The sequence below is a fragment of the Rhododendron vialii genome, chromosome 2a (assembly GCF_030253575.1).
Source record: "Rhododendron vialii isolate Sample 1 chromosome 2a, ASM3025357v1".
Classification (NCBI taxonomy): Eukaryota; Viridiplantae; Streptophyta; class Magnoliopsida; order Ericales; family Ericaceae; genus Rhododendron; species Rhododendron vialii.
This window is the reverse complement of record NC_080558.1, coordinates 47,338,858-47,364,282: the sequence shown is the minus strand read 5'-3', so window position 1 is coordinate 47,364,282 and position 25,425 is coordinate 47,338,858. Positions and strand designations below refer to the sequence as shown.

Sequence of the window (25,425 nt, the reverse complement as noted above, 5' to 3'; positions counted from 1 at the left end):
ACATAGATATAGATTCCATCGATCTACCTTTGAAGCTAGCTTATCCCAATCAACTTATCATGTCATATCCTTTTTTAAAATGAGCATGGATTAGATAGAAAGAAATGCTCAGGTTGATGGGTATTGTTTCTCTCGTCTCTCTCTTTTGTTTCTCGGGTAGAATGAATAATAGAAGACAACTACTAGAGTCTAGATCAAACATAAAAATTCTTTCTCTTCAGGTTCCAAATGGAAATGTAATAAAGCAGCGATATATTCCATCAAGATCTTGAATCCAATACAATGGAGAACAAATGATTAATGCTGCTCTCTTTGAGCTTGGAACGAAAGAGTGCAAGAGTTTAAAGAAAAATCCAAAGATTGTGGTCATGAAAATGCTATTTATCAAATGATTTAATTAACATGCTTCATAGTATGAATAGGTCTCTCTGTGACAGAAAAGGCAGAAAAACATAGGTTAATGAAAACTAAGAAATCATTTTTTGTTTTTTTGGCGTGAATGGGGAATTGGTTGATATGCTTGATAGACTACTACAAGGAGTACGAGGGTGATTGAGATAGGTCCGATAGGCCCATTCTGATACCATATAAAAATATAAAATCAAATATGAAGCGGGGAGTGGTATTCTACGTCAACGGGAGAGGTTAATAGCGTTTTCACTTCCTCAAAAGCTACATTAATTAGGGGATAGAATTTTTGGAACCTATATCTCTCAAGCTACTAGTCTCGGTAGTTTACACAGTATTCTTAATGTTATTACCGTCTATGATAGATGAACAGTTAAGACTGAGCTCTCTCCTGCCATATTAATTACCCACCCTTTCTTCTATATATTTTGTCTTCTTTTTCTTTCTACAATTGTGTATATGAAGCAGAGAGGTATACAGCATTTCTTGGGGTGTGGTGTGGGTATAGTAAATTCAGGCAAGGTTGCTGAGGAGGATATTACTATGAAGAATTAATAGACCCAAGAAAAAAGGAAAAAGAAAAAAAAAAGAAGCAAAAAAAGGCAGCAGAAATTAATGTTAAATTAAGCAAATTAAGATAAATAGATGATACCTTTTTGGAGATCTGCAACAAACTATGTGCAGCAGCTGCAGGCGTGCCTATCCAAGCTGCAGCGCGACAGCAACAACAACATCAACAACACCAACCACGTACCAAACGAAAACCAGTAACGAAACCAAAACAATATATAGATACTATAACTAACAAAAACAGAAACATGACTTCTCTCTTTAATCGGAAAGCTTCAGCTAGCTTAATTGTAGCTATACCCTTTGTGCTCAGAAAAAACAAGTCTGGAAAGTAAGTTAGCCACTAATGAACATGAGAGAGAGAGAGAGAGAGAGAGAGAGAGAGAGAGAGAGAGAGAGAGAGAGAGAGAGAGAGAGAGAAGTTGCCAGTTGGTGAAACCCAAAAGGGAATATGAAGATTTAGTGAAGTAGATTACTGGATACATATTTAGGGGGATCCACAGGTCCTACAAAAGGAAAAACATAAAATCACGAGCATAATGGATCTCCAACCTATATATATAAAATTATAATAAATATAACGATTAGTATATGTAATTATTGTACAGAAAAAAAATAAGCTAGATAATGAATCAGACTCGAACCCTATTCTCTTCTCCAAATCGATCCCGATCAATCTCCAACCACCCAATATGTGGCTTCCATCAGATCCTCCATGATTGCTATTTATTCACGTTTTTTAAGTGGCAAAATAAAGGATATCTATACGATGATGAGTATTGAGCTTGTAGTGCACCCCTCTTGCCCGTCTTCACCTTCTCTAGCTCCACACGCCAAAAGTACTTCTAATTTTTGGGCACGCTAATTCTGTGGTCGCTATGAGAATATTAGGCCTGCCATTGATTGAATAAATCGATCAGATATCAAAATCAAGGGACTTATTGGATGCGTTGCCTTTGTCGGGATGCATTGCTGGAAGTGGGCTGCTGCCATTGTATAGCCTTAATTGGAGGGGATGAATATTGTGAGGAGGGTGAGGCCACGGCGCCATTGAACTAGCATTGGGCATGGTGGTGGAGGAGGAAGAGGAGGACAATACGTCACCGCATTCATCTGACTCGGATATGGGACAATCCATGTTCACCCCAAACAGCCTCAATCGCTTTGCCGCCGCTTTTCCTTGTACCACCGGAACCGACTCAAATACCATTGGCAGAGCCGCCCCGATATCCATACCCCCACCACCTCCACCGCTACTACTTTGCAATTGCACCATTCCTGCCTGTACTTGTTGTGGGTTAACATGAGACGCTGCCGTTGATCTTAGGTAAATTACAGAGCTTGAACACGGGTGGCTAGGACTACCCATAGTGTTGTAACTTCCGTAAGGTCCACCGCTGCTTCCTCCGTAACCGTAGCCGTAAGGTCCAGTACTAGTGGAGTACTGGGGCTGATTAACATAGGCGGAGGCGTTCGGGTGGTGGTGGTGGTAGTGGGAGAAGTCCCTTAAGGGGGCATTTGGCTGCAAGAATAGGGGACTAGTAGCAGAAGGTTGGTTATAGGTGGGCATCCTTTGGAAGGATAAGTAGTGTTGATGATGATGAGGAGGAATTGGGGGAATTAGTAGTCCGCCTCCTTGTTGGGGTATTTCAGGCCGACGCCTCCAGTCGATGAACAGACGGTCCTTACCCAACTCACCCAAACCCCGCTGGAAAGAAACGATGTCGCCGGCGTCGAGCTTCTTCTCCTTGACGAACCGGCTCCACCCTTTGGTCATGACGTAGCTCTGGCTGCTGTTCCAGTAGGAGTAGCGGAACCGCCACGGCTTCCCGTTACGGTCCTCGAAGTTCAAGAGGAGTCCCTTGTCGCTACTGGAAGAATCGAGAGGGAAGTACTTCTCGGCGTGCTGTTTGGGAATCACCAGCCGGTTGAGCTTTCCGACGTCGCTTGGGGTCACGACCTTGTCAAACATATGCTCTCTCTCCACCTCCATAACCAGCTGGCCCACTCCAGCAGTACTATTATCACCTTCGTTGTCTTCTGCTCGCCTCATGACGACATCGTCGTCGTCGCTGTTAACGTTGTGTCTTAGAAAAGATGGAGATGCGTCCATTAGCTCCAGATTTGTAACTGCAGTGGAGTATCTGGTAGTACTAGTAGAGGAGATCTCTTCTGCTACTACTGCTGATGGTGTCCGTCGAGGGTTTCCGTACTTGTTGTTTTCCAACCAGCTGTTGCTGCTGGTGGTTGTCGCCCTTTGGTGTTTGTGAGGCTGAGATGAAGAGGAGGAATTATAATAGAAAGGGAGCTTACCTGGACCACTTGTCGTAGTAATATTACTCGTGATCTGGTTCTGGTCTTCTTCACCGTAAAACCCTTGGCTACGGAAATTCATTCGATCTTTGTCCGTACTTGTTGCATATTGATGATTTTTCCCTCTCTACTTTAGATTCCTCGATCTTATGGGCCTAGAAGAATCGAAGAGGAATGAGCAAACGAAATATGAAAGTGGAGAAACGCAGGGATTTGTGTATACGTAGTTGATTGAAGCGTGAATGGATCTGTAGGGTTAAAGGGTTTGGGAGATATTTCTGTGCACCAACAAAATGACGGTAGGGGTGATTTTCTTCTTGTTGTTGTTTGACTAAGAAAACTGGAACACCAAATCTAGGCCACCACTACCACATGAACCATTCAAATACGACTGTTCACTTCTTCCTCTTCGCATTCTTTCCACTACTTGTTGACCTCTGAAGAGAGAGAGAGAGAGAGAGAGAGAGAGAGAGAGAGAGAGAGAGGTTGTAAATTAAATAGAGGGGCGGGTGCCTCCTGGAAGCTTCTCAAGTTAGGCAAATTTCCTTGAACACATTCCTCCTCTGTTAAGGGGAAGGGAGAGAGAAATTGGCCGGAAGACTTTTTCCCTTTTTTTTTTGGGGGTTAATAAGTAGGGGGAAGGGAAAGAGGAAGAGGAAGAGGGAGAGGGACCCAATGAATAATCTGGTTGGGCTTCTCTCTCATCTCATGTGAGGAGCTTGTCCCTGTCATCATCGATCCTGGGTGGTTTTGGTAAGGCCCAATAGCTCAGCCAGCTGTTTTAATTTCGGATACGAGCTCCTAATTCCCCTATTTTAAAAAAAAAAATTTAATATTAGAATAGGATAATTACTCCAACCTGCTTTCTTTATTTATTTAACAAGTTTGATTTATCTAAAAAAACAGTCAGTCCACTTGTCTCTTTTAGTAACCCCAACGCCCCTAACTAGAAGCGTATTCATTACTAAAATACTGTAACTAGAAGGCAGAGATAGAATATTGTTCACTTGCTGCATATATAATTAGGACGGACCACCAATACCATCATCATATCCGTCACAAAAATCCAGAGAGAGAGAGAGAGAGAGAGAGAGGGAGGGGCGGGAATGTACGTAGAAATTGTTAGGAAGCAGTGGTCCATAGTTCACTTTGATATTTTTCGTTTTTGTGTGAAGGGGATGAGCAATGACCGTTTGAGGCATGAGTCTATCTCAATGCTGTAATTAGGACCACATCGCCAGCTAGTTATTAAGCCATGTTACGAGTATGGCCCCATTGGGATATGATATGATATGTTATGACTAGCAATTCTTTTTTTTATTTTTTTGACATGATCGTCTCGCAATTCTTTTAAACAAGCACTAGCTAGGTAGAGAGAGGCCGCATATGTTGCCGCTCTCAAAGTCTCCTTTAACTTCTTCTTTTTTCTAATATATACCGGTGCTCATGTGCAATTTTAACCATTAAATCTCGATGAAATCTCGAAAAATGATTCAATAGCCAATTAAACTGCATGAGAGCACCGGTACATCAAACAATTACAAAAGACTTGAGCCCTAGTTTGACACCTCTGTCAAGTGTAATAGAAAAAAATCGAGCTCCAAATAATCACGGTCTATTTTATTATCTGTTGTCCCTATCACAGGCTACCTAGCTTAGCTATTGTAATAAACCAGTTTTAAATTCAGTGGTCACTCCTATATATCCTTACTGGTGAAAACATTCAAATTCATCGTTGAGAATCCAAATCTTTCTTTCCACTTCCTAGCTACTTTGCTGATAAGATAAAGGCTGGACGCAATCTATGTACAATAATATATGAAATAATAAAAATAAAAAGTTGACATTCCCGGTTTTCAACAAAATATAATTATCCAGCTGTTGAAAGATTTTCTGTATCCAATTCAAAAAACAAGCCATTATATATGTGGGATTCATTTATGTTAACACAATATATTTGATCGTTAGCTAGCTAGCAAAGGCGGACAATATTTTTGTCTTAAGTCCTAAATTATTTTTGAAATAAGAATCCTCAAATCCGGTGTACATGTAATATTCATTTGACATTAATTCCTACAAAATTATACCCAATCAGAAAAGCCCATAAAATAAGAGAGCCAAATAATTTACAAATTAATAATAAAGAATTGTTAGAGAAAACATGATATATAAATGCATGCAAAGGCTTGATCATCTTGATTTGGAGCTAGCTAGCTAAAGATCTTCTCTGAGTGTTGTATCATGATTTCATATGGCAACTTGCGCAATATCCGAATTAGAGGTCTCCAAATGAGATAGTGCTACACTAATCTTCATCAAAGAGAAATAATTCAGAGATCGATCGATCCCGGTAAACACCGTAGCAAAATTAAACAACTAAAAACAGAACAAACAAAGAACTGAAAAATAAATACTCTCTTAGTAGGAATCTCCAAATGACAAAATTAAAACTCGGTCTGGACTCCTTTAATTAATTAACAAATAATTCCTCCGGTTATAGCCCCATCATTGTCGAAAGGTTCATCTCTCTCCATTGAGTGTCCAAAAATTCGATTTTGACTTCATTGTACTCTCTCTCTCTCTCTCTCTCTCTCTCTCTCTCTCTCTCTCTCTCTTTGTTTGTTTGCAGTACTACATCTATCGTTATGAGATGTGAACTAGCTGTATTTGTTGTTAATTAATTAATATGGGTGAAATGACCCGGCTCTTGATATCATGTTAAGTACTACTACCACTACTTTTTATAACCTACTATATATACAAAATATAGTTTAATAGCTAGCTAGCGGTGTTAATTAGTTAATTGGTCTCATGAATTGTTGGCCTTAATTAATTATGAGACGACACAATTGGGGTAGCATGTGATGCATGCCGTTAATTTACGTCCCTAAAAGGTTGTATTTATATGCTTGTGTTGACAAAGAAAATATAAGTCAATAAATACATCTGAATATATATATTAAATTAAGTCCCCGGCCACATTTTGTTAATTTAATTGGTTTTAGTAGTAGTTGTTTTTGTCGTTATAAGTTAATACTCATTTGTTTATTCCTTCTTGGCCATGTATTAATACGGGTACTGTCTCCATCTCTTTTTTTAACCAGGCGGCTACCACCTGAATCCCATATATTCAAACGAACTACGATAACTACTTATACTACTGTACTTTTAATTTCCACAATTGCTCGATCGATCTACCGCGTCAAACGCTAACCTAGATTTAATTGTCGCGCTTACTGCTTCAACAAGCCATGAGTTATCAATCCTAATATAATTAGTTTTGAGTTATATATAAAGTTTTCCTATCAGCCTCAAGAATTCATTAATTGGTAATACACACAGACTTGTGAACCTAATTGCTAGGAACCTAGGATATTTTATTTTACCAAGAGACAAAGTCTCTGGCCAGTGACGGCTTTAGAAATTTATAATAGGGTGTTCATAAATTACCTTAATTCTACTAGTTGGTGTATTGACCAATAATATATGTGCAAAACCTCGTATATTAGTATAAACTGTGCGGACAAAAAAACGTAACCTCTATTCCAAAACAATTAACTACGAGGAAAATGAGAACTTAAAAATATACACTATATTATTTAACAAAAATTTAAACTTTTTTTAAATTATCGTATTGCATAGTAGACAGTATTAGGGCCGACCTTTTCGAAAATATGTTGTTCGTTTGGATGACATGACATGATGAGATTTTCTATCGTAGCCTTAAAGTCGAAGGAATATCATTCAAGTTAACGGGGTTTTGCAATGTAGTTGAATTTTTTTAAAGCTTTGTCTGTAATTCTACAAGCTAACTAGACAAAAAATAATAAAGTAGTTATTATCATAAATGCAAAATTAACACATTTAGACCATCGACAATGGAGATGGATAGAGAACGCAAAGCATAATACTTAAACCCCTCTAGATTCTTCTTTTTCTCTTTATTTTTTTATACTTTTTTTCCATTAGGATTGTGAGCTTTAAATAAACACATCAAAAGGACCACAATTACTTTAAGCACAACCCAACTACAAGCCTCATTAAGAGAAGAAATAATCTCAACAAGTACAAAGGAAAGAACATCAACAAGTAGGTGAAGATATTCAAATTTCTGACTTTCAAAGAGAAATGTAAAAGTTTTGGCTAACTGAATTTGCCCCAATTAATTTAGGCCTTGATTACCAAGCCAACACCTTGGGGTATGCTAGATGGCTAATTCAAACTCTAGCTAGCCCACATGCTCACGAGGGTTACCCTTAGAAATTTATCGGTTCCATGAATGTTGACTTTGCCGTCAAGTGGCTTAAATCAGTTTGTTAATTGTCACTTGCACATTTTATACACAAACGTTTTGCTATTTTGAATTTTTAATATAAGATTGTACTCCCTTCGTCCTAGATAATAGTAGTTCACTAGACTATTTCATTTTAGGCTGTCCCTTATTTAGTGTTCCTTTTCAAAAGTTAATTGTTGTTTTGTTCTTTTGAAAAGTTAATGTGTAAAAAAAGTGAAGGTTGATTTTGAAAAGTAAAGGTAAAAATTGATGGAAATGTGTGAGGACGTCGTCTTCTTAATAATTTGAGATTACGAAAGTTGAACATTTAAAAATGCACGGAGGGAGTTGTAAATTTAGAAGTTACTAGTTTATGAGTTTTGGAACATGCAAGATATATGGCTTGAAGTGGTCAACAACGCATCGTGAAAATCCTATAGGTTCTTTTTCCCCTTTTTTGATCGGAAAGGATCCTATAGGTTTTGCCTCTCATGTTTTAGTTATACTAGGTTTTTTTGAAACGGCATGTTTTAGTTATAGTTGGGTTTTACACATATCTCAATTAATTTCTAGAAAATCAATCCATTCGTATACTAACAGGGGCCCAATTAAAATGGACCGATAAAGACCCATATGAATTGATCCCACAAGAATGGACCTATCGAACCTGTTTAAAGTTTCGTTTGCCAAGAAAAAAAAAAAAAACCTATCGAACCAAAGATTTAAGAAAGAGTAAACTCTTAAGCAGCTGGCCAATCCCTTAAGGTTTTTTCAATCATAGTTGATAATGTAAATTAAGACAAATTCCAAAACAAAATGAACAAGACTTTCACAAAAAAAGAAAAGAAAAGACAAAAGGAACGTGTGACTCGAATATATTTTGATGGTGGTCCACACTATTGTACCCCTTTTTATTGTCAACAGGACCCGCTTAAAAACCTGAATTAGGTAGGTATTGATTTTCTTATGAAAGTTGGTTTTTCATTTTTTCATTTTGGAGGTGTCTATATTTTTGGAATGTTAAAAGCAGATTATGTTCGACATTAACAATCTGCTTTAATTTGCTGTTCAAAAAACAAAAAACAAATCTGCTTTAATTACTAGTATAAAATTACAATGAATAGTATGTGAAGGTTTTTTTTTTTGCAACAGCAAAAGAAATTTATTAATATTTATAAAAGATTACAAAGATTAAACGGATCAAGGGCACATCGGCAAGAAGCCACCCAAGACCGAAGGAAGGCAAGATGCCAACCGAACCACCACAAACAAACACCTAAAGAATCCAAACACCAAACCATCCAAAAAACAAAAACAAACCCTTAGACGCCAAAAACCAAACGGCCGAACCAGACCCAAAACCAACACCTAATCAAAAAAACTCCTAAACCAAAAGAAAAACCTGCAAAGCAGCCAAAACGAAAACTAGAACTCCAAAGAAAGTGAAGCATCGTCTTCCTTATCAGAAAATTCTCCCTCTTCTAGCTCCGCGTTATGAAGTTTGGCATCTCTTATACTAAAAGGCGATCGAGGATCTATCCGACTCTCTCCCCTCTTTAAAAATCTCCAAACCCTAACCACCAACAATCCTTCCCCTCTAATCTCTCTCCTTTTGTTCTCTATTTCCCACTGTTGAACCGTCTTCTTTTTCAATCCCACGACTGAAGTTCGGGCATCCATTTGAAACTTTTCAGCCAAATCGTTTTTTTGCGACATTCCTGGGCTTCGCTCTCAGCGGTTGCGGGTAGGATGTTATCCACCACCGTACCGTTCTCAGCCTCCATCTTCTCAGATCTGTGACCTAACGTTGTCTACCGCGTTTGCTGGGCGACCACCTCCCAATGTTGTGTTCCTATTCTGTGAAGCAGAGGTGGTGGTTACGAGTCTATCAAGATGGTTGCGAAAGAGTGGCGGCGGATGTCTTGGCGGCGCTTCTTTTATTTTGTTATTTGTTTTAATAATGTCCTCCGTCGAAGGGTTTTGTCCTCCTTTGGAGGGTTTCTTCTCATTCTGTAGGGAAGCGCATCTATGCGTTTAATTATACGTTCTTTCTATTGGAGTGTCCGATTTGTAGACTCTCAACCTTCCCTCATGGGGATCTTTTGATGAATAGTATCTCTTAACTTTTGGCAAAAAAATTACTAAAAGGCGAGCCTGCCGAGGGGGCGATTGGGGGGAGAGGAGAGGAAAGGAGACTCGTGGAGTGCACACTGGCCACCGATATATATACACACACACACACACGCGAGATGATTCAAGAGACACCCAAAAAAACATCTAAAAAAACACTCCAAATCTCTTTCTCTCTCTATATATATATTTGGAAGTGTCAAGTGGTTAAATATACTAATAAGTAGATCGTAAGCATTATGAATGGAATAAAGAATTAATCCAGGGGTGAAGACGGACGTTAATTAGGCGTGAGGTTAATTTATGCAAATTAAAAACTCCAGTAGTTATACTATTTATTAATTAATTTATGGATCCCATCTGTCCAATCATTTTCTGATGAGTAATTAGTTACTTACTCCTAGTACAGCTACAGTAGTGGAGAGTATATATATATTTTATTAGACAACCTGCTGGATCGACGATATCCATCTGATTTGTAGCATATATACCAAACAAGTTGTGATCAAGTGGGGCTGCCTCCTAATTCAGATATCCACCCATTTTATATATATATATATATGTACCTTCACCTACTCACATTTCCTTATATTTTCTCAAGTTTAAAGTAAAATCAATCACTCAGTACTTAGTAATGCCAGAAAAAAACACACACACACTTTCTTTCTCTCTCTCTCTTAGAACCCTAACGGCCGCCACCAAGATCTTTCTTTTGCCTTCTTCTCCCAATAACATACAAGTTGCATGCTGAGTAAAAGTAAGATCATATGAGAATCGTGAACGTTTTATAACATTATCGACCCCGATTAAAGTAAGCCGTCGATGTAATACTGCTACTACTTTGTGAGTGACAAGTTGTACCAAACTAATTAAAAAAGAAAAACATACAGAGTATTGAACTAATCAATTGAAGGAAAATCACTTTGTTAATTTTATGCAAATATATACTTAGGAGACTAGGAGTAATAAAATATTACCACTATACAAAACGATACTTCTTATTCTGACTTGAGAAAAAAAAATGCATATTATTACTATACAAAACGCGGGATACTAGTAATAATATTAATACTACTTACTACTATATTTATATTTGAGGCGGCCTAGTAGCTAGGGGAGTGCACCCCCCACCCCTGGCCTATTTTGTTTTCTCTTGCCAAAGGGACCACACCACTACTCCACTTGTATTGACCCTTTCGCCCTCCTACCCCTACTCTACTCTTCTTAAAATTACTAAAACTTACTATTAGTATTTTACTACACCCTTTTCGGATTATATTTTTTTCTATTATCATCCATCCTATCTAACAGATCTAGCTGATGTTGTTTTCTATTTGCTTTTCTTTTTTGTTTCGATTTGATTTTTAGTAATTTTTTTTTGTTATGTCAATGCACATAAGATGCGGACAAAAAGGAGACCGTAAAATCCTCAAGCGGCACATAAATTAAGCTTTGACTATAATAATTCAAAGGCACCAGCTCCTCTTTGTCATATTTTCTGATTTTATTTTAACTTTGCCTATGATCAAGGTTTATGTCCGATGTCGACTGGGCTGGCTGTCCGATAGATGCTTGGTAATTTTCCATGAATTAAAGAAATATAACCATTTTGCTTTCCATTATGCTATCATGTTTCGTTGTCTTAAATTAAATATTCTCACTTAATTCGACGGCTAAAAATACATATATGCAGTAACAACAGAAGTATAAATAATTAATTCATGAGATGGAACAGAGGTACAGAGTAAAATACATTTATTAAGACTTTGATTTCGGATTCAAAGGTAAACTAAGTTGTTCGAGGACAGCAAGTTACACGACCTAATTTGTTTTATGGGCGTAAGGAACTAGATTAATGTTATTAGTAGTTAATTAGCAATTAATTGCAGTTGCATATCTATATATATACTTCCTGCTCAACAGCACATATGCCGATAGTGTATGATTAATGCCCAATGCCTTGTCATCATGGAAGAAATGCAGAAACTCCATTTTTTAATACTACATTTTTTTTATAGAGTATATATTTTGTAATACTTGGGTCAGTTCATGCGCAACTTATGTACTAATCTGTGGGATTCAATCTCACCATCTATTAGTGGGGAGCCAGATGAAAGTCGGGCAAAACCCTGGCCTGTATTAACTAGTCCCGTAAGGGTTAATATAGCACCAAAAAGATTTTAAATCTGAGTCATTCAAATAAAAAAACTCCAATTTAGTCTCAAGTTTTGACTACTAGACCAACCATTCGGTTAATGCAGAAACACCATTATATTATATTGTCCTTTAAATTTAAAAAAAATTAAATAGATAGAATAATGCTACACGACTCCTCCGTTGCTTGGCTCACGTGCACATCCAAAAATGCTACCACCGGATAAGTAAACACTCCCCAATCATCACGTGTTCGAAAAAAGTTTTTTTTTTTTTTTTTAAATTGATCGATGAGCTAAGCCAGCCCCCTTTACTGTTGAGCACCAAGTATATATTCAACTGCAATTAAGCCCGCGTTACACAACGAAAAGAGTTATCGATGAAATATTTTTATTTTGTTACAAATTAAATTGTTGATGAGAAACAACCAAGCATAGCCGTAAGGTTATCATCATTAGAAGGGGAAAAAAAAACGTGTTTTTAATGTAGCTACCTAGGCCTTATTATTGGTAAATACTAAATACATCTATATATAATTAGTACCAATTAAAAACCAAACAAATAATTATGCATGATGATCATCAGCTAGCTAGCTGTATATAGCATCAATAGGGTATATATATAATTAAAGTACTACTGTAGTAGTGTTGCAGACGGGTGTGGGGTGAAGTATGATGTCTCTCGTCACTTATTCTCAGAAATTATTAATGGACCCCTTCCTAAGTATTTATTTATATATGCTTTGATCAATGCATGTGTATATCTAGCTAGGCTAGATCTTCATGTGTTATCACTTTCATCCATTTATTTCCCTAGCTACAGATATTAGTAGCACATCTCTCATGTACTAGCACATCTCTCATGTACAAAAGGAAACCAAAAATAATACAAAAGCTAGCTAGGCGCGCATGAGAAGCCTGGAGTATGTATAATGACAGTGTAGGCCGGTGTGACTGATCGATCAAGCGTAAGTACGGAGAAGTGACTCATGAAATTGGAACGCAATCTGTTTTTTTTTTATTTTTTATTTTTATAGCTGAGAAATATTAGAAATTTTTTGATTCATCCATCTTAGATAGTATGTGACAAAACAAAACTACAATTTCATCTGCGAAACGGCCAAATGCTAGGTTTAACCTTCGAAAAGGAGGGCACCCCAAAAATAAGTTTTGTCCTCCCTGAGTATAAGCCAATGGCGTCAGTTTATGAGAGATTCTACTTAGGGATGGCAATGGGTGGATTTAGTACTTGCTTTACTCACTTTGTCCCTGGGTCTTGAGCGTGTGACCATTATCGATCCCTGTCTGCCTTGATCTCCAATGGAGATGATTTTTAGCGACCCTTCTTGCACTGGATGAAGAATGATCTTCCTATACCATACCCAGACCCTATTTTCATCATTTCAATTAGCTTTCTTAATAGTTATATTTTTATTTTATTTGCTTTTTTAAAGAGCACATTTACTAGTTTGATGCAATTTACAAGTAACAGATAATTAATCATTCTTGTGCAAGTTCGCAAGAGGATACAATATCATCATTGCATGCAACTCTTTAATTTTCTCGCTTATACATGCATAATTATAAATACCTTAAATTCCCTAATAAGTATTTACTGATCTTATTATTATACCTTAACACCTTGTTCATTTGACTAGATACGAGCATCGAATTGGATTAGATATCCAAGGAGAACACAAAAATGTGAGAGATTCGTTACCAAGAGGAGCATGGTATTGTTATTAATCTAACCCTATTGGTCCTATGAAATTACCTATTTGACGAGATCATCACTATTAATCATGTCCAATAAAGGGCCCTTAAATTCCTTAATCATCCAAAGGAGTTGTAGATATATGGTATTTGGTTAAATAGATAGAAAACAATAAAATAAAATAATTCTATTCAGAGCAGGTTCAACTTCAGGGAGGGACTAACATCCTAGTTCAAGTAATTGCTTTATATGGCAAAAAGAAATCGAAGAACCAGGTGGGACCGCGCAGGACGAGATACATTGCCATCCTAGTTCTTGCAATTGATTTATATGGAAAAAGTGAGAGAAAAGGCAATAGGTGACTCAAGGTACAATCGAAACAATTTTTTTGGCGCTTCCTCCTCCTACTATTCATCAAGTTGGGGTAGTACTGATAATCAAGTTTAGTGTGGTACCTAGTAAATGCAGTTGTGAGTAGAAATATATATGGTTTGAGAAAAGCATATCGATAACTTTAGTCGTGGGGGGTACAGTTTGGGGGGTTGCAATTGCGAGCAAGTTGGCGTAGGCTACGGCAAGATATGTACGTATAGGTGGAGGACCAGCAACAGCAAGCAAGCATTAATCCCAGCCTATAATAATATAATATGTACTCAGTACTAACTAGTACTACTTTGAAAGGCATTCAATAGCCTTTACTCGAACCCCATTTCACTTCTCTTTTTCTTAATTTCTTATCCAGTTCATTGAAGGATTGATGGAATCTTACCTCATATGCCCACCTCCTTTTTTCCGACGGTCAGGGATGTTCGATCGGGCTGGTTTACACGAACTTCAACTATTTTTCTCTCCGGTCCGGTTAAAGGCAGACCATCTATACCGAGACCATGAGATTCACCAAATTACTCTCTTGCGGCCTGACCCCAAGGTATAGCCAAGTTTCGAACTTCGATGTCTGAATTTATAACTCATCTCTATTGGCACGCGAGCTATCACTTGGGTTACTGACATCATATAGATACTTTATTTCGTACCAATAATGTCAGCCACAACTTACTATGGTACTTTGTATTTCTATCATTATTATGAAGTGAAATATGAGGTGATTTATTATGCCTATAGCACCACTATTTTGCACTTTCTGTTTAGCACAAAATATGTAGCAATGCATTTTTGTTTTAAGTGTTACTATTATTTTTCTGGTTTACACCTTAATTACTTAAGGCAGGTATCAAGCTGTACCGTTTACTGACTGGAGGAAAAACAGCCCAAGTTTGTTTCATAACTGGGCTTGAATTGAGAAGTCTATTTCCAAATATGGGCTTGGGGCCCATTTTCAATATTAACAAATGTTCTCAGCATATTCTTGGCGGATTTTAATTATCAAAACACGTTCTGGGCCGTTATTTTCCCTTGTTCAAACACATAACTACAAATGTCAACATTTTTGTTAGAGTTCCTTAGTTAAAACTGATATACCCATCAATCATCTTCAATAACTAACTAGACAAGCTTTCTAAAATAGTAGTAAAGGCTTTTGGTAGTTTGTACTGCTAGCTAGCACTTCATGTGTGAAAGTTGTTATAATATGGAGTAATAATCACTATTTAGGACACTAGAAAAATTGCACATTCACTTACCCATATCAAATTGTTCTATGACCAATATGGATATACATAGTATATAAAGGATATTAGTTTCTATACTTTTCTAATTGATGCAAATACTCCTTTTTTCGTCTTTTAATAGGTGAATTTATGAAACAATCCATGTAATTTGTATACATGGATTGTTTCGTAAATTCACCTGTTAAAAGACAAAAAAGAAGAAGAGTATTTGTATCAATTAGGGGAGTGTAAAAATCAATTTCTTGTATAATTTGACAAAGCAACTTGAGTTGTATCATACCCCTTTCCTAAGTAGTAGCATACAGTATATAATTTGATCAAAGGAGTAACAAATGGAAATGGCCTGTCTGGAGTCCATAATTGCACCGCAGAGAGACAATTTAAGTGATCACAAATTTACAATCGTCCAAAAGTGTTTTGGATTTGTCAATAATAATCGGGAAAATGACCTCAGGATATGTTTTGATAATTAATATCCGCTAAGAACATACTGAGAACATTTATTAATGCTAAAAATGTCTTTGATGGATATTAATTATCAAAATACGTCATCAACTGTCATTTTCCCATAACAATCTCTTGCCGGCAAGTTGGGCCTAACAAAAGTACTCCAAATATATTAAGGCCGGGCTGTGACGATTGATGGGTCTAAAATAAAAGGAATCCAAGATCATGGGCCTAACCGTCGTTGTCCCAGTCGTTTTTACAATAGTACTGTATTTGACAATTCGGCGGCAGTATAACTGTAAGTAGGGTTTTGTTTATCCAAAACGAAGAGGAGGAAGAACACACAGAGGTGAGAGGGAGATGGATTCGTTTACAGGAGCTTCGAGTGGATCATCGTCGTCGTCGCCTCAGATGTCAAAGGAGGACTTCATGGACCAACTCAAAACTCAACTGGCCCAGGCTTACGCCGAGGAGTTCCTTGAGGTACTCTCTCTCTCTCTCTCTCGCTCTCAACTAACGAAAAAATCTTCAATGCAACGGGCCTCTCAATGTTTGATTCTCAGTATAATAATAATGGAATCGGAGAGGGGAAGAAGATCAATTCTTTTAAGTGAATGCATATTACCCAGAACATCCATAGTCGATATGGGGGCTCCAAGTCCCGAAGTCCGCAGCATTGGCGAGACGGCTACTCAATTCACCTTTGCGCATTGTTTTGAAAAATAGGCTCCTAAAGAGGGTAACTAAATATCTAGTGAACCGTTTATCCACGTTCATGCATGTTGATTGTAAATTATGTGGACCGTTAGTTGGCATGACGCCATGATCTTGGACAATAAGCTCACTGGGTTATTTGAACTGTTCGTCAATCCTTAGGTTGGAGTCCTGGAGGATTCTTCTCTGTGATTTTAACTTTGTATATTTGAATCAAGTTTTGAATCAAATTAGTGATATTGTTTAATTATGCAGGTACTTTGAGAATTTTGCAATATCGACATTCAGGATTTTGATCCATTGATCTCCAAATTCATTTTTTACCCCAATCCCCTTTTTCATGCATCACTTATATGCTTGCCTATGTTATGGATTTTACGAAATCTAGCCCGCGATACGGTTTTCATGCATCACTTGTATTTGTTGGTTTGTTCAACTAAACATGCCGGTCACATATCTTATATCCTACCCCGTGTGTCAAGTATCCGACGAGTATTTACTAGTTTAGAATAGTCCATCCAACATTCCTTGTCTAAGATCCCTCCAATTAACTAGAGTTTGTGAAGCTCAAGAAATAAGGAAGCACTAATTGTGCCAACAAACAAGTTTTCACAGACTAAGCTGGTTGTGAAATGCTTCTTGCATCGGTGCCTCATCTTGGTAGTTTGATAATAAAATGTTTGTTATATTTGTTCTCTTTCTCGTTGATAAAGCAAGAGATATTGTTGGCTGCGATTTGAATATGGTTTTGAGTACTGATTCTAATATTGTTGGCTGTTATGACATTTGAACCATTTGAAATGTCCACCACTCACGCAGTAAGGTGATGTCTAGCGTGGCGAACCTTCAACGTAGACCATCATAAAATGCTCAGTCGTTCATTTAGACTATTATACTGTAGTTGTTTGCAATTTAGATTATCTTTTGGGTTTCTTATTTGTGTTTATGAATTGTCACAGACGATAAGGGGGAAGTGCTTTGAGAAGTGTATTACCAAACCAGGAAGTAGCCTTAGCGGGAGTGAGAGTAGTTGCATATCGAGGTGTGTGGATCGCTACATTGAAGCTACGGGTATTATCAGCAGAGCTCTTTTTAGTTCATCGCGATAAACTCCACTTGAAGCACACAAAGCATAGAGAGATGAAATCTTCAGAAAAAGCGAGACGAGGGTAGGCTAAGATTGTTTTCTGTATTGCTTTCCCATTCCTTTTTATCTTTTCAGTACACAGACTGTCACTTTCAACACCAATTTTTTGAACTTGATTAATGAGGCGCATAAGCTTTGGGTCTGTGAGTTTATTTTTTCATATGTACTGTGGTGAATTACTTTTTTTGGTTAATTATTGGTAATGTTTCATCCAGTAATATGATGCAAGTGTGGGTACTAGGCCAAATCTCAAGGCTTTTCCTACCACCTTGACTTGGATACGGTGCATTTGGCATTTCAACAGTATGCTCAGCCGAGGTTTGAATTTCCATAGTACCTTGAATTTAGGTATGCTAGAAGAGCAGAATGGTCCAAAGATTCCAACGATCTTGTCTCCTCTTCATCTCTTCCTTGTTGGTTTTCTTGTTGATAATAGCCTGATTTAAAGCCACCAAACTCTTCTTCATATGTGCCCCTATCTTGTCTTTGAACCTCATGCTAACTTCTTCCACCTAACATGTCCTCCTTTCTCTATTAACTAGCATCTAACCAATATTACACACTCAGAATGACGCACCCAAAATCCAACACACGGCCAACTTCTATGCATCCAAGCCAGAAAAAAAAAACTTCTATGCATCCAAGCTTGAGAGAATCCAACTCAACTTACCTCTTGTGAAAGCTTCTCGCACAAATCTCCTCAATCTTTTCCCACCATCTAATGCAGAAGCATATATCGATGGAAGGTATGTAATATGCAATGCACCCATTATTGGCACCGTAATCTCCAAGGTAATCCCAAGAAGTCCAGCATGAAAGGGTCATTTGAGAACCACCTTTATTGTTCATCCATGGATGGAGTCCCCATATGTTTGCTATGACGTCATTCTTGTTGTCGTCATAAACATGCACAGCCAAGGGTTTGCCATCTAAAACCCTAGAAAGAACAGATTTCCATTGTAATAGACATCTACCAGGGCTGGCAAGTCTGAAGGGGGGATGTGGTTTTGGTATTTGAAAGCTGAAGGATGTGAGTGCACTGTGGAGCCTCAATCAGTGGGAAGGAACCAGCATAAAATTCGTCAAAGCATTCATAAGTGGCTGAATCACACAAATCAGTTCATAAGTGGCTGAATCACCCAAATCAGACCAACCACAGCAGCAATGTCAAGGGCTGAACTTTTTTTGGTGGCATTATATACACACGCACACTGTTCATATTAATACAACAGAATGTGACTTCATTGTCAGAGAGGGCTCTGGCTTGGGAAACCTCGGCAGTGTATGGGATTATTAATACAGGATGGGATGGTTTGTGGATATGAGCCCAAAGTAATTGGTGTTCCGTATATATCAATATATACACAAACCTCTTCACGGATTTAAAGACCAGAAAAAGAATCTGATTGTAGTGATCTGATACACAGTCCCCTCTTTTGTAATGCATGACAAGTGACCTTGTTTAACTGAACCCAAATTTCAGAATACTCAAAACTAAAGAACAGAATTCAGAAAGCCCATGTTTTACTTCTCTACCAAACTACTATGCTTAGATTTCAATTTCCAACGGAGATCACAAATTAACTGGAGATATTTTAACAACTGCTGTTCAATAAATTTAAGAGGTTTGGAGATGGGAAGCCCACCTGGACCTCTCCCTGTCTGGACTCCAACGCCAGGGATCAGCATGATGAGTATAGCAGAAAAGACTAAACAAAACTAACTCAATAATGCGGATTAAAAAAAAAACTCAATAATGACAAGTAGCACTGAGTTGAACATGATCAAATTTAGTTTGAAACACCCAACACATGAAACATAAGGAATTCGTTCTTCCATAGGATTATTTAACCAAAAAAGCAGCAGTCATGGAAATTCATCTGGGATGCAACTCCTTTTTCCCCAAGAGTACCACTTAATAGCAGATTATCAAGAACATCTCCAGTCCGCTTATCTCCTCAATGAATGTAAGACGTACTCAGCATATAGGTCCCTGCAGTATAATACAAAGTAACATCATAAGACAAAACTGTAATGCAAGATCCAAGAACTTCAATCATGATCACAAAGCAGTAGCGGACCAGTGGTTATAGTAGACCAAACTCCAACTTCACAAGTAAACCACTAATATGACATCTGGGAATCCAGATTTCACATTCTACATTTCACCCAAGGAAGGGAGCTAAAAGAAGCCCTATTTTCTTCCTCTAGTGCATATAGACATAAGGTTACTGTACTCTCTCTCCCACATTACATTTTCTTTTCCCTTTAATTTTCGCAAAACGCCCTATATGAATTTATCCTCCACTACCCTGTTCACGTATCATATTTAAGTCTTACATGGAATGCTGGATAGCTTCATGAGCAGTAGTTGAAGGTAGAAAGTCATTAACTGCAACCTCTTTGTTCTCGTTCTTCTTGTCTGAATTTATTGTTAAAGTTCTCAATCTCCATCTTAGTTTTCTACCAAATCAAATATCTAGAAGTCTAGAACAGATAATAAGCTTCCAATAGAAGCTTGTAAGGGAAGGATACAATCTTCAAAAAAACGACGGATCTCAGCTAGTCGATGAGGGGCAAGCTCTTTGATGTCAGTGTAGTGGCGATACTCTGGATCATCAGCACAAACTGCAATGATTTTATCATCCTTCTCTCCCTGATTACAGCATCAATAGAGAAAAAAACATAATATCATTGGCACCAAATCATAGGTGACAGCCAATAGATAAGCTTTGTGGCATGGGCAGTACCTGATCAATCATAGGCATCAGTCCAATGGCCCTGGCACGAAGGAAACAACCAGGAAGAACAGGTTCCTGGTGAAGAAGTAGAGAAATTTCAGGCAATGGGAATAGAGATAAAGAGTTCGAGTTTGGAAAAAGGGTCCCAAGTCTTCCTGTAGACAGTGCACGTACAAAGTGTTTTCTTCGACTATAGTTTAGCAGCATAGAAACTGGAAGATTTACGAATATTAATGTGCAAACCATATAAGTTGACCTACCTGCATGAGAACTAGTACATCCATTGGGTCATTATCTTCACACAAAGTTCGGGGAATGAAGCCATAATTATGTGGATAAACCACCGATGAGTATAACACACGATCAACCTGCATATTGATTCAAATAGTTATAGAAATTCAGAAACAATCACCACTTTAAGACTAACCGAAAAGAAAATGATTTTAGCTTTGGTGCAAAATTAGACGCACAATGCAGTACATAAATCCCTTGTGTTGAAGACAAATAGTTAGAAAGTCTCTGTAGGTTGGGATTTTGTTAGTGCATACTAAGGGACAATATGATTTGAGATAAAGACAAAACTGGAGCATTGTATATCACCTTGATCAGACCCGTTTTCTTGTCCAGTTCATATTTGACTTTACTTCCTTTAGTTATCTCAACAACCTGCTCTGAGGAAACATTCAAAGGATCAAACAACAAAGTTTGTCTAACATTCATGAATAGTATGTCAGAACTAGACAGTTAAAAAACAACATTTGAATAACACATCAATAGGAATGTAGAGATTATCAGGGAACCTGCAAGATACTTTTGAACAAGTAAATAAGACCATCTGTTATTGGATAACATATCGTGAGAAAAGAAAAGTGGGATTAGGAATTTATACGAGGCATCTAGTAATACAATTGTGCTGACAATGAATGCAGACGAATGCAATTTGAAGAGCCAACCTGTATTACGGAGTTACATTTTAAAGCAAAATGGACATGGTCACATGGATTTTCCGTTGATATTTATCGGTAGTGGTATTTTCTTATAACAGGTTACAGGAAGGAATCCTTATCAATATGTACTGGTTATCAGTCTTATTGCTCAAGCTCAACATACAAGGTTTCTGCAAGAGGGATTGATCTTTGGTAGATGTCTGCATATAAACTTGTGGATGGGTATGAGAGAAATGATTACATACACAGTTGAAAATCTGAGGAGCTCCAGGTCCTGTCAACAAGACGTGCAAAAAAATACTCAGCTTCATTCATACAGGTTGATGCGACTTTTTCATAACAATCATTAGCCATTTGTATTATGGTTACCAATCTCAAGATCGTGCCAAGGATGAGCAGCAACCGATCGCCTTGACAATGATGAAAGGATTCTCTCATTCAAGCGGGGGGCCCGCCTTTGTGTTTGTTCTGGAGCTTCATTTGTATTTGTTTCTTCGCTCATGTTTCTGGTGAATGAAATCAAAATACTTTATAGGTGCCGATTAGGCCGTTAAAAAGTTTTTCAGAGAACAAGTACATGCTACACTTCAGTTACATTTAAAGTAATTATGGTATACATGTATTATAGTTGTTACACGGTCTTGGGTAGAACTCAATCCTAAAAGCTAGCAATTGAAGTAAGGGTACCTTCACACTTATATACTTCATATTACTTTGGTACCCAGGCGATGTGGGACTACGCTTCACAATAGTAACTTATAGAGAGATGTAATCTATGAGATGTATGATAAGAACTTCCGTTGCTTGCCCATGGAAAATTACAAAAGCTTGAGACAACAGGACTTTCTATTTCGGATGCAGAGGGAAATGAGTAACTATGAATGCAGGTTTCCAATTGAAGGATGTTGAGAGTTTGCTTAAAATTGTACACTTTACCCCGTGCAATTTTTTAGAACATGAGAGCAGGGACGTATGCATGATTTTAAGTTTGGTAGTCCGAGATAATGAGGAGTTTTTCAAAAATTTGTGCGGGTACAGTAGCCCCCCATGGGATCCAACGTTTGAACATGACATGGCAGATGGAAGTTGCTAACCAACCGATCTAAAGGCCTGTTTGATTGGCCGGACTAGATATAGAAATGTGATAGAAGTCTTGTAGGACTGCGATTTCCATGTTTGAATTCAACAATCGAGGAAGGGATTACATATCCGTCAAACCACTAATCTGACAAAGCTTAAGACGAGTGGGATAATTTTCAACAGCTTTCCTTTGCTCCTTACCGTAGTTGGAAGAAGGTAGAAATATACCTAAAGTGGAGAAAGAGTAGTTGGTGGAATAGGCCAGCGTTTGGTTCTAGTTATCCAACAACCATCCACTGTCTGTTTGGTAAAACTACATTATCACAAGTATATCCTCAATGCTTAATCCACCAATCAAACAGGGCCCAAAGGAATCTATCTATTTATAAAAGTGGATTAGGAGTGCATCAAGGAATAATCTGGATATGCGATTTGGAGGAGTGGGGCATCGTGCCTCGATCGCTTTATACTACATCAACATCACGTGTACATAATTGTCTTGGGAAAAGTTAAAACACCATATCTACCAATCTAACAAGCATTGCATCACTTTCGTGATCTCAAAAAGTGGGGAATAATACGCACCGGAGAGAGAGAGAGAGAGGCAGCGATTGAAGCAGAACCAGCAGCAGCAGCAGCAGCAAAGTCAACAAAGATCCGATCTTTCCTCTGTTTTTCTTTTGCTTTGTTGGTAGGAGTGGTATTTATTGCTATAGAGAGAGAGAGAGAGAGAGAGAGAGAGAGAGGGAGAGGGGCTATATTTTCAACGAGTGCACAACCACCGCGTGCTAGCAAGAGGGAACCGCTTTTTCAGTTCTTAACCAGTTGAGTTGACATTTTCAAAATTGTTGCTCTATAGATTGTTTTTTGAAAAAAAATTATCAACTCAAAAAATATTTATTATTCTTATTTTCAATCATTACTCATTCATATTTTTAATCATTATTGTCATTTCTCTCTTTATCTCTCTCCAATTACTACTTATATTTTCAATCATTACTCTCATTTCTCTCTTTATTCATAACTCTACAAAAAATTTTAAAAATTTCTCAAAAACTCATTCAAACACAGCATTAGTAATAGTATTTAAATGTTTAATCCCTAATTTCATTTTATTTGGTTTAAAGCTCAGTCAAGTAATTTTTCAGCAACACCCATCGTTTTTGTTTTTTTCTCTGACAAATTTGAGTAGTTTTAGATTTTAGATGCTTTTAAAAGACGCGTTCATACTTTTGCTTCCACTATTTGTCACGCAAATACACACGCATTATGTGACTAGGATTAGACTTGTTCTAGACAGATTGATAATAGTTTTAAAAAAAAACTTGGTCTAGATACAATTACGGCTATAAACAAATCACGTAAAGTCAAGTATTCTGATTGAGATTAATAATAGCTTCTGTTATATATCGTTTTGAAAAAGAAAACAAAACAAATCACGTAAGCCAAGTGTTGAATTATTGGAGGTAGGTTTTATCAAATTAATGAGATTCAAATGTGGTTGTTTAATCAATCAATCAAGCTCATCTCAAAAAAGTCTTCCTCAAATCTATCATGGGCTGAGCTTGAAGAATGTAAAGAGAATATATATATTCATTTTCAAATGAGAAGATTCTTATTTTAATTAAAATCAGAATCTTCCCATTTATACAATTTTTCGTTTGAATTTCGATGATTTGAACCGTTCAATGTGTTCAAAACGTGATTTTAAGAGTACCCTCGAGAAATCAGCAAAAAAAAAAAATCAGAAAGAGCTTCATTCGAGTAGTTTTTGTTTCCCGGTCATTTTTAATAATAGTAACCTTGTATGGGGGACACCGTAGTGTTATGCCCATTTGTGTGAGATATGTCATTTTTGGAAAATGACATAATGTGTTATGCCATTTTTAAAAAGTATTATGACATTTTTAAAAAATGGTTCAAAAATGGCCATTTGTGTTTGGGTTATGCCATTTTTGTTGGGTATCCCCAAGACAAGAGGGGGATACGGTAGCATGTAATAGATATAGACACACACACAACTCAACAAGCCAAGTTTAAATTTGTGTCCTTGACTCGTTTATATTCCAAATACTTCCTCCTAACAAGAAAAAATGAATTTATTGGTTTTGGGAAGCCTAATTCAGTGTAATTTTTGCTTCGTTAGCTATTCAGAATTCGGCCTGGACAGGTATATAATTGTAGTTGTATTATGGTAATTGATGAGGTAAACTTTAGTTTAAAAATACTTGTTTTATGCAGCAGCCCGTGCAACTTACGATAATATCTATGTCTTGTGTCCGTTGATTCTTTTTCTTTATTGTTCTTCGCGCTTTATGTACTTGTTGGTTTGGTCGATTTCGGTACATTGTCATCATATGATAGATACTGTTGGGAGAATGCCGGCCATCAATTGAGAATAAAACAAAGGCGGCGCTGTAACTTTGGTTCCTTCTTGTGCCACTAGAATGGCAGGTCAAACACAAATTACATATAGTTAATTGGCAGATTAGAACAATCTTCCACCAACAGGAAGGGAAGTCCCAGTTCCCTATTTCCCTTCTGTTTGTCTATTTTACTGATAGTCGACTAATCGACTAGAGATTGCTAAGTGTGCTGGAAATGTGGGTGTTTGTGGTGGTGGAGTTTGGTTCCTTGCCGTATTTCAGGACTTCTCTGGAAGCAAACTTAATGAAGTGAATGGAAATGGAAGAAGAACAACAAAATGGACTTTATTATCCCTCGGTGTAGAAGTCAAATCGACTATGAGAACACAATCGAACAGACGGTTAAATTACAAGCTACTCCTAGAGCAAGAAATGTAAAGTACAGATAAAAGTAGAAGCCTTTGGGCGATTGATTGGGGGTTCTAAATATCTTCCTTTCTTGTATTTATAGGCTGTTGTCGACTTGAAATTCAAATCATACGGACTTCCCTCCTTCGATTTGAATTAGTTGGCTCCATGCTCCCTATTCTTGCTCCACTATCTGCATGAGGCGGTTACTTCTCCATGATCTCACATGTTTCCAACGTTGTAATTATTTCAACTGCCTGCTTGCATTAACCGTCTGACTTCACGATCCGCATGTGATACAAAATTCTGACACGTGTCCAGTCGAATATCAACCGTTTGATCAGTCCATTTTCCTTAACAGGCTTCATATTGCATTTGCATTATAT

The 25,425-nt window shown here is 37.4% G+C and overlaps 3 protein-coding genes across 5 annotated transcripts; 1 reads left to right on the top strand and 2 right to left on the bottom strand.

Annotated features, from left to right (window-relative positions):
- Window positions 1-1,400: 1,400 nt before the first annotated feature.
- On the bottom strand, window positions 1,401-3,915 carry LOC131316165 (B3 domain-containing protein Os03g0120900-like). Its single transcript, XM_058345441.1, has one exon. The coding sequence runs from the start codon at window positions 3,371-3,373 to the stop codon at window positions 1,895-1,897; it is 1,479 nt and encodes a 492-aa protein (XP_058201424.1). The 5' UTR covers window positions 3,374-3,915; the 3' UTR covers window positions 1,401-1,894.
- An 11,990-nt stretch (window positions 3,916-15,905) lies between these two features.
- On the top strand, window positions 15,906-17,641 carry LOC131316345 (mitochondrial import inner membrane translocase subunit Tim13-like). Its single transcript, XM_058345675.1, has 2 exons — window positions 15,906-16,119; window positions 17,310-17,641. Exons 1-2 carry the CDS (start codon window positions 15,997-15,999, stop codon window positions 17,457-17,459), a joined length of 273 nt encoding a protein of 90 aa, XP_058201658.1. The 5' UTR covers window positions 15,906-15,996; the 3' UTR covers window positions 17,460-17,641.
- Window positions 17,642-19,088: 1,447 nt separating this feature from the next.
- On the bottom strand, window positions 19,089-23,092 carry LOC131316344 (soluble inorganic pyrophosphatase 1). 3 transcript variants are annotated; one of them, XM_058345674.1, is made up of 9 exons: window positions 22,851-23,092; window positions 21,555-21,691; window positions 21,431-21,459; window positions 20,839-20,904; window positions 20,499-20,606; window positions 20,248-20,313; window positions 20,033-20,153; window positions 19,838-19,919; window positions 19,089-19,490 (listed from the first exon to the last, which is right to left on the bottom strand). In XM_058345674.1, the coding sequence occupies exons 2-9, from the start codon at window positions 21,685-21,687 to the stop codon at window positions 19,448-19,450; spliced, it is 648 nt and encodes a 215-aa protein (XP_058201657.1). In that variant the 5' UTR covers window positions 21,688-21,691; window positions 22,851-23,092; the 3' UTR covers window positions 19,089-19,447. The 3 variants fall into 3 exon arrangements, with proteins under 3 accessions (XP_058201657.1, XP_058201656.1, XP_058201655.1); XM_058345673.1 differs by having other exon boundaries at window positions 21,555-21,694; window positions 22,856-22,963; XM_058345672.1 differs by lacking the exon at window positions 22,851-23,092 and adding an exon at window positions 22,494-22,694.
- Window positions 23,093-25,425: the final 2,333 nt, after the last annotated feature.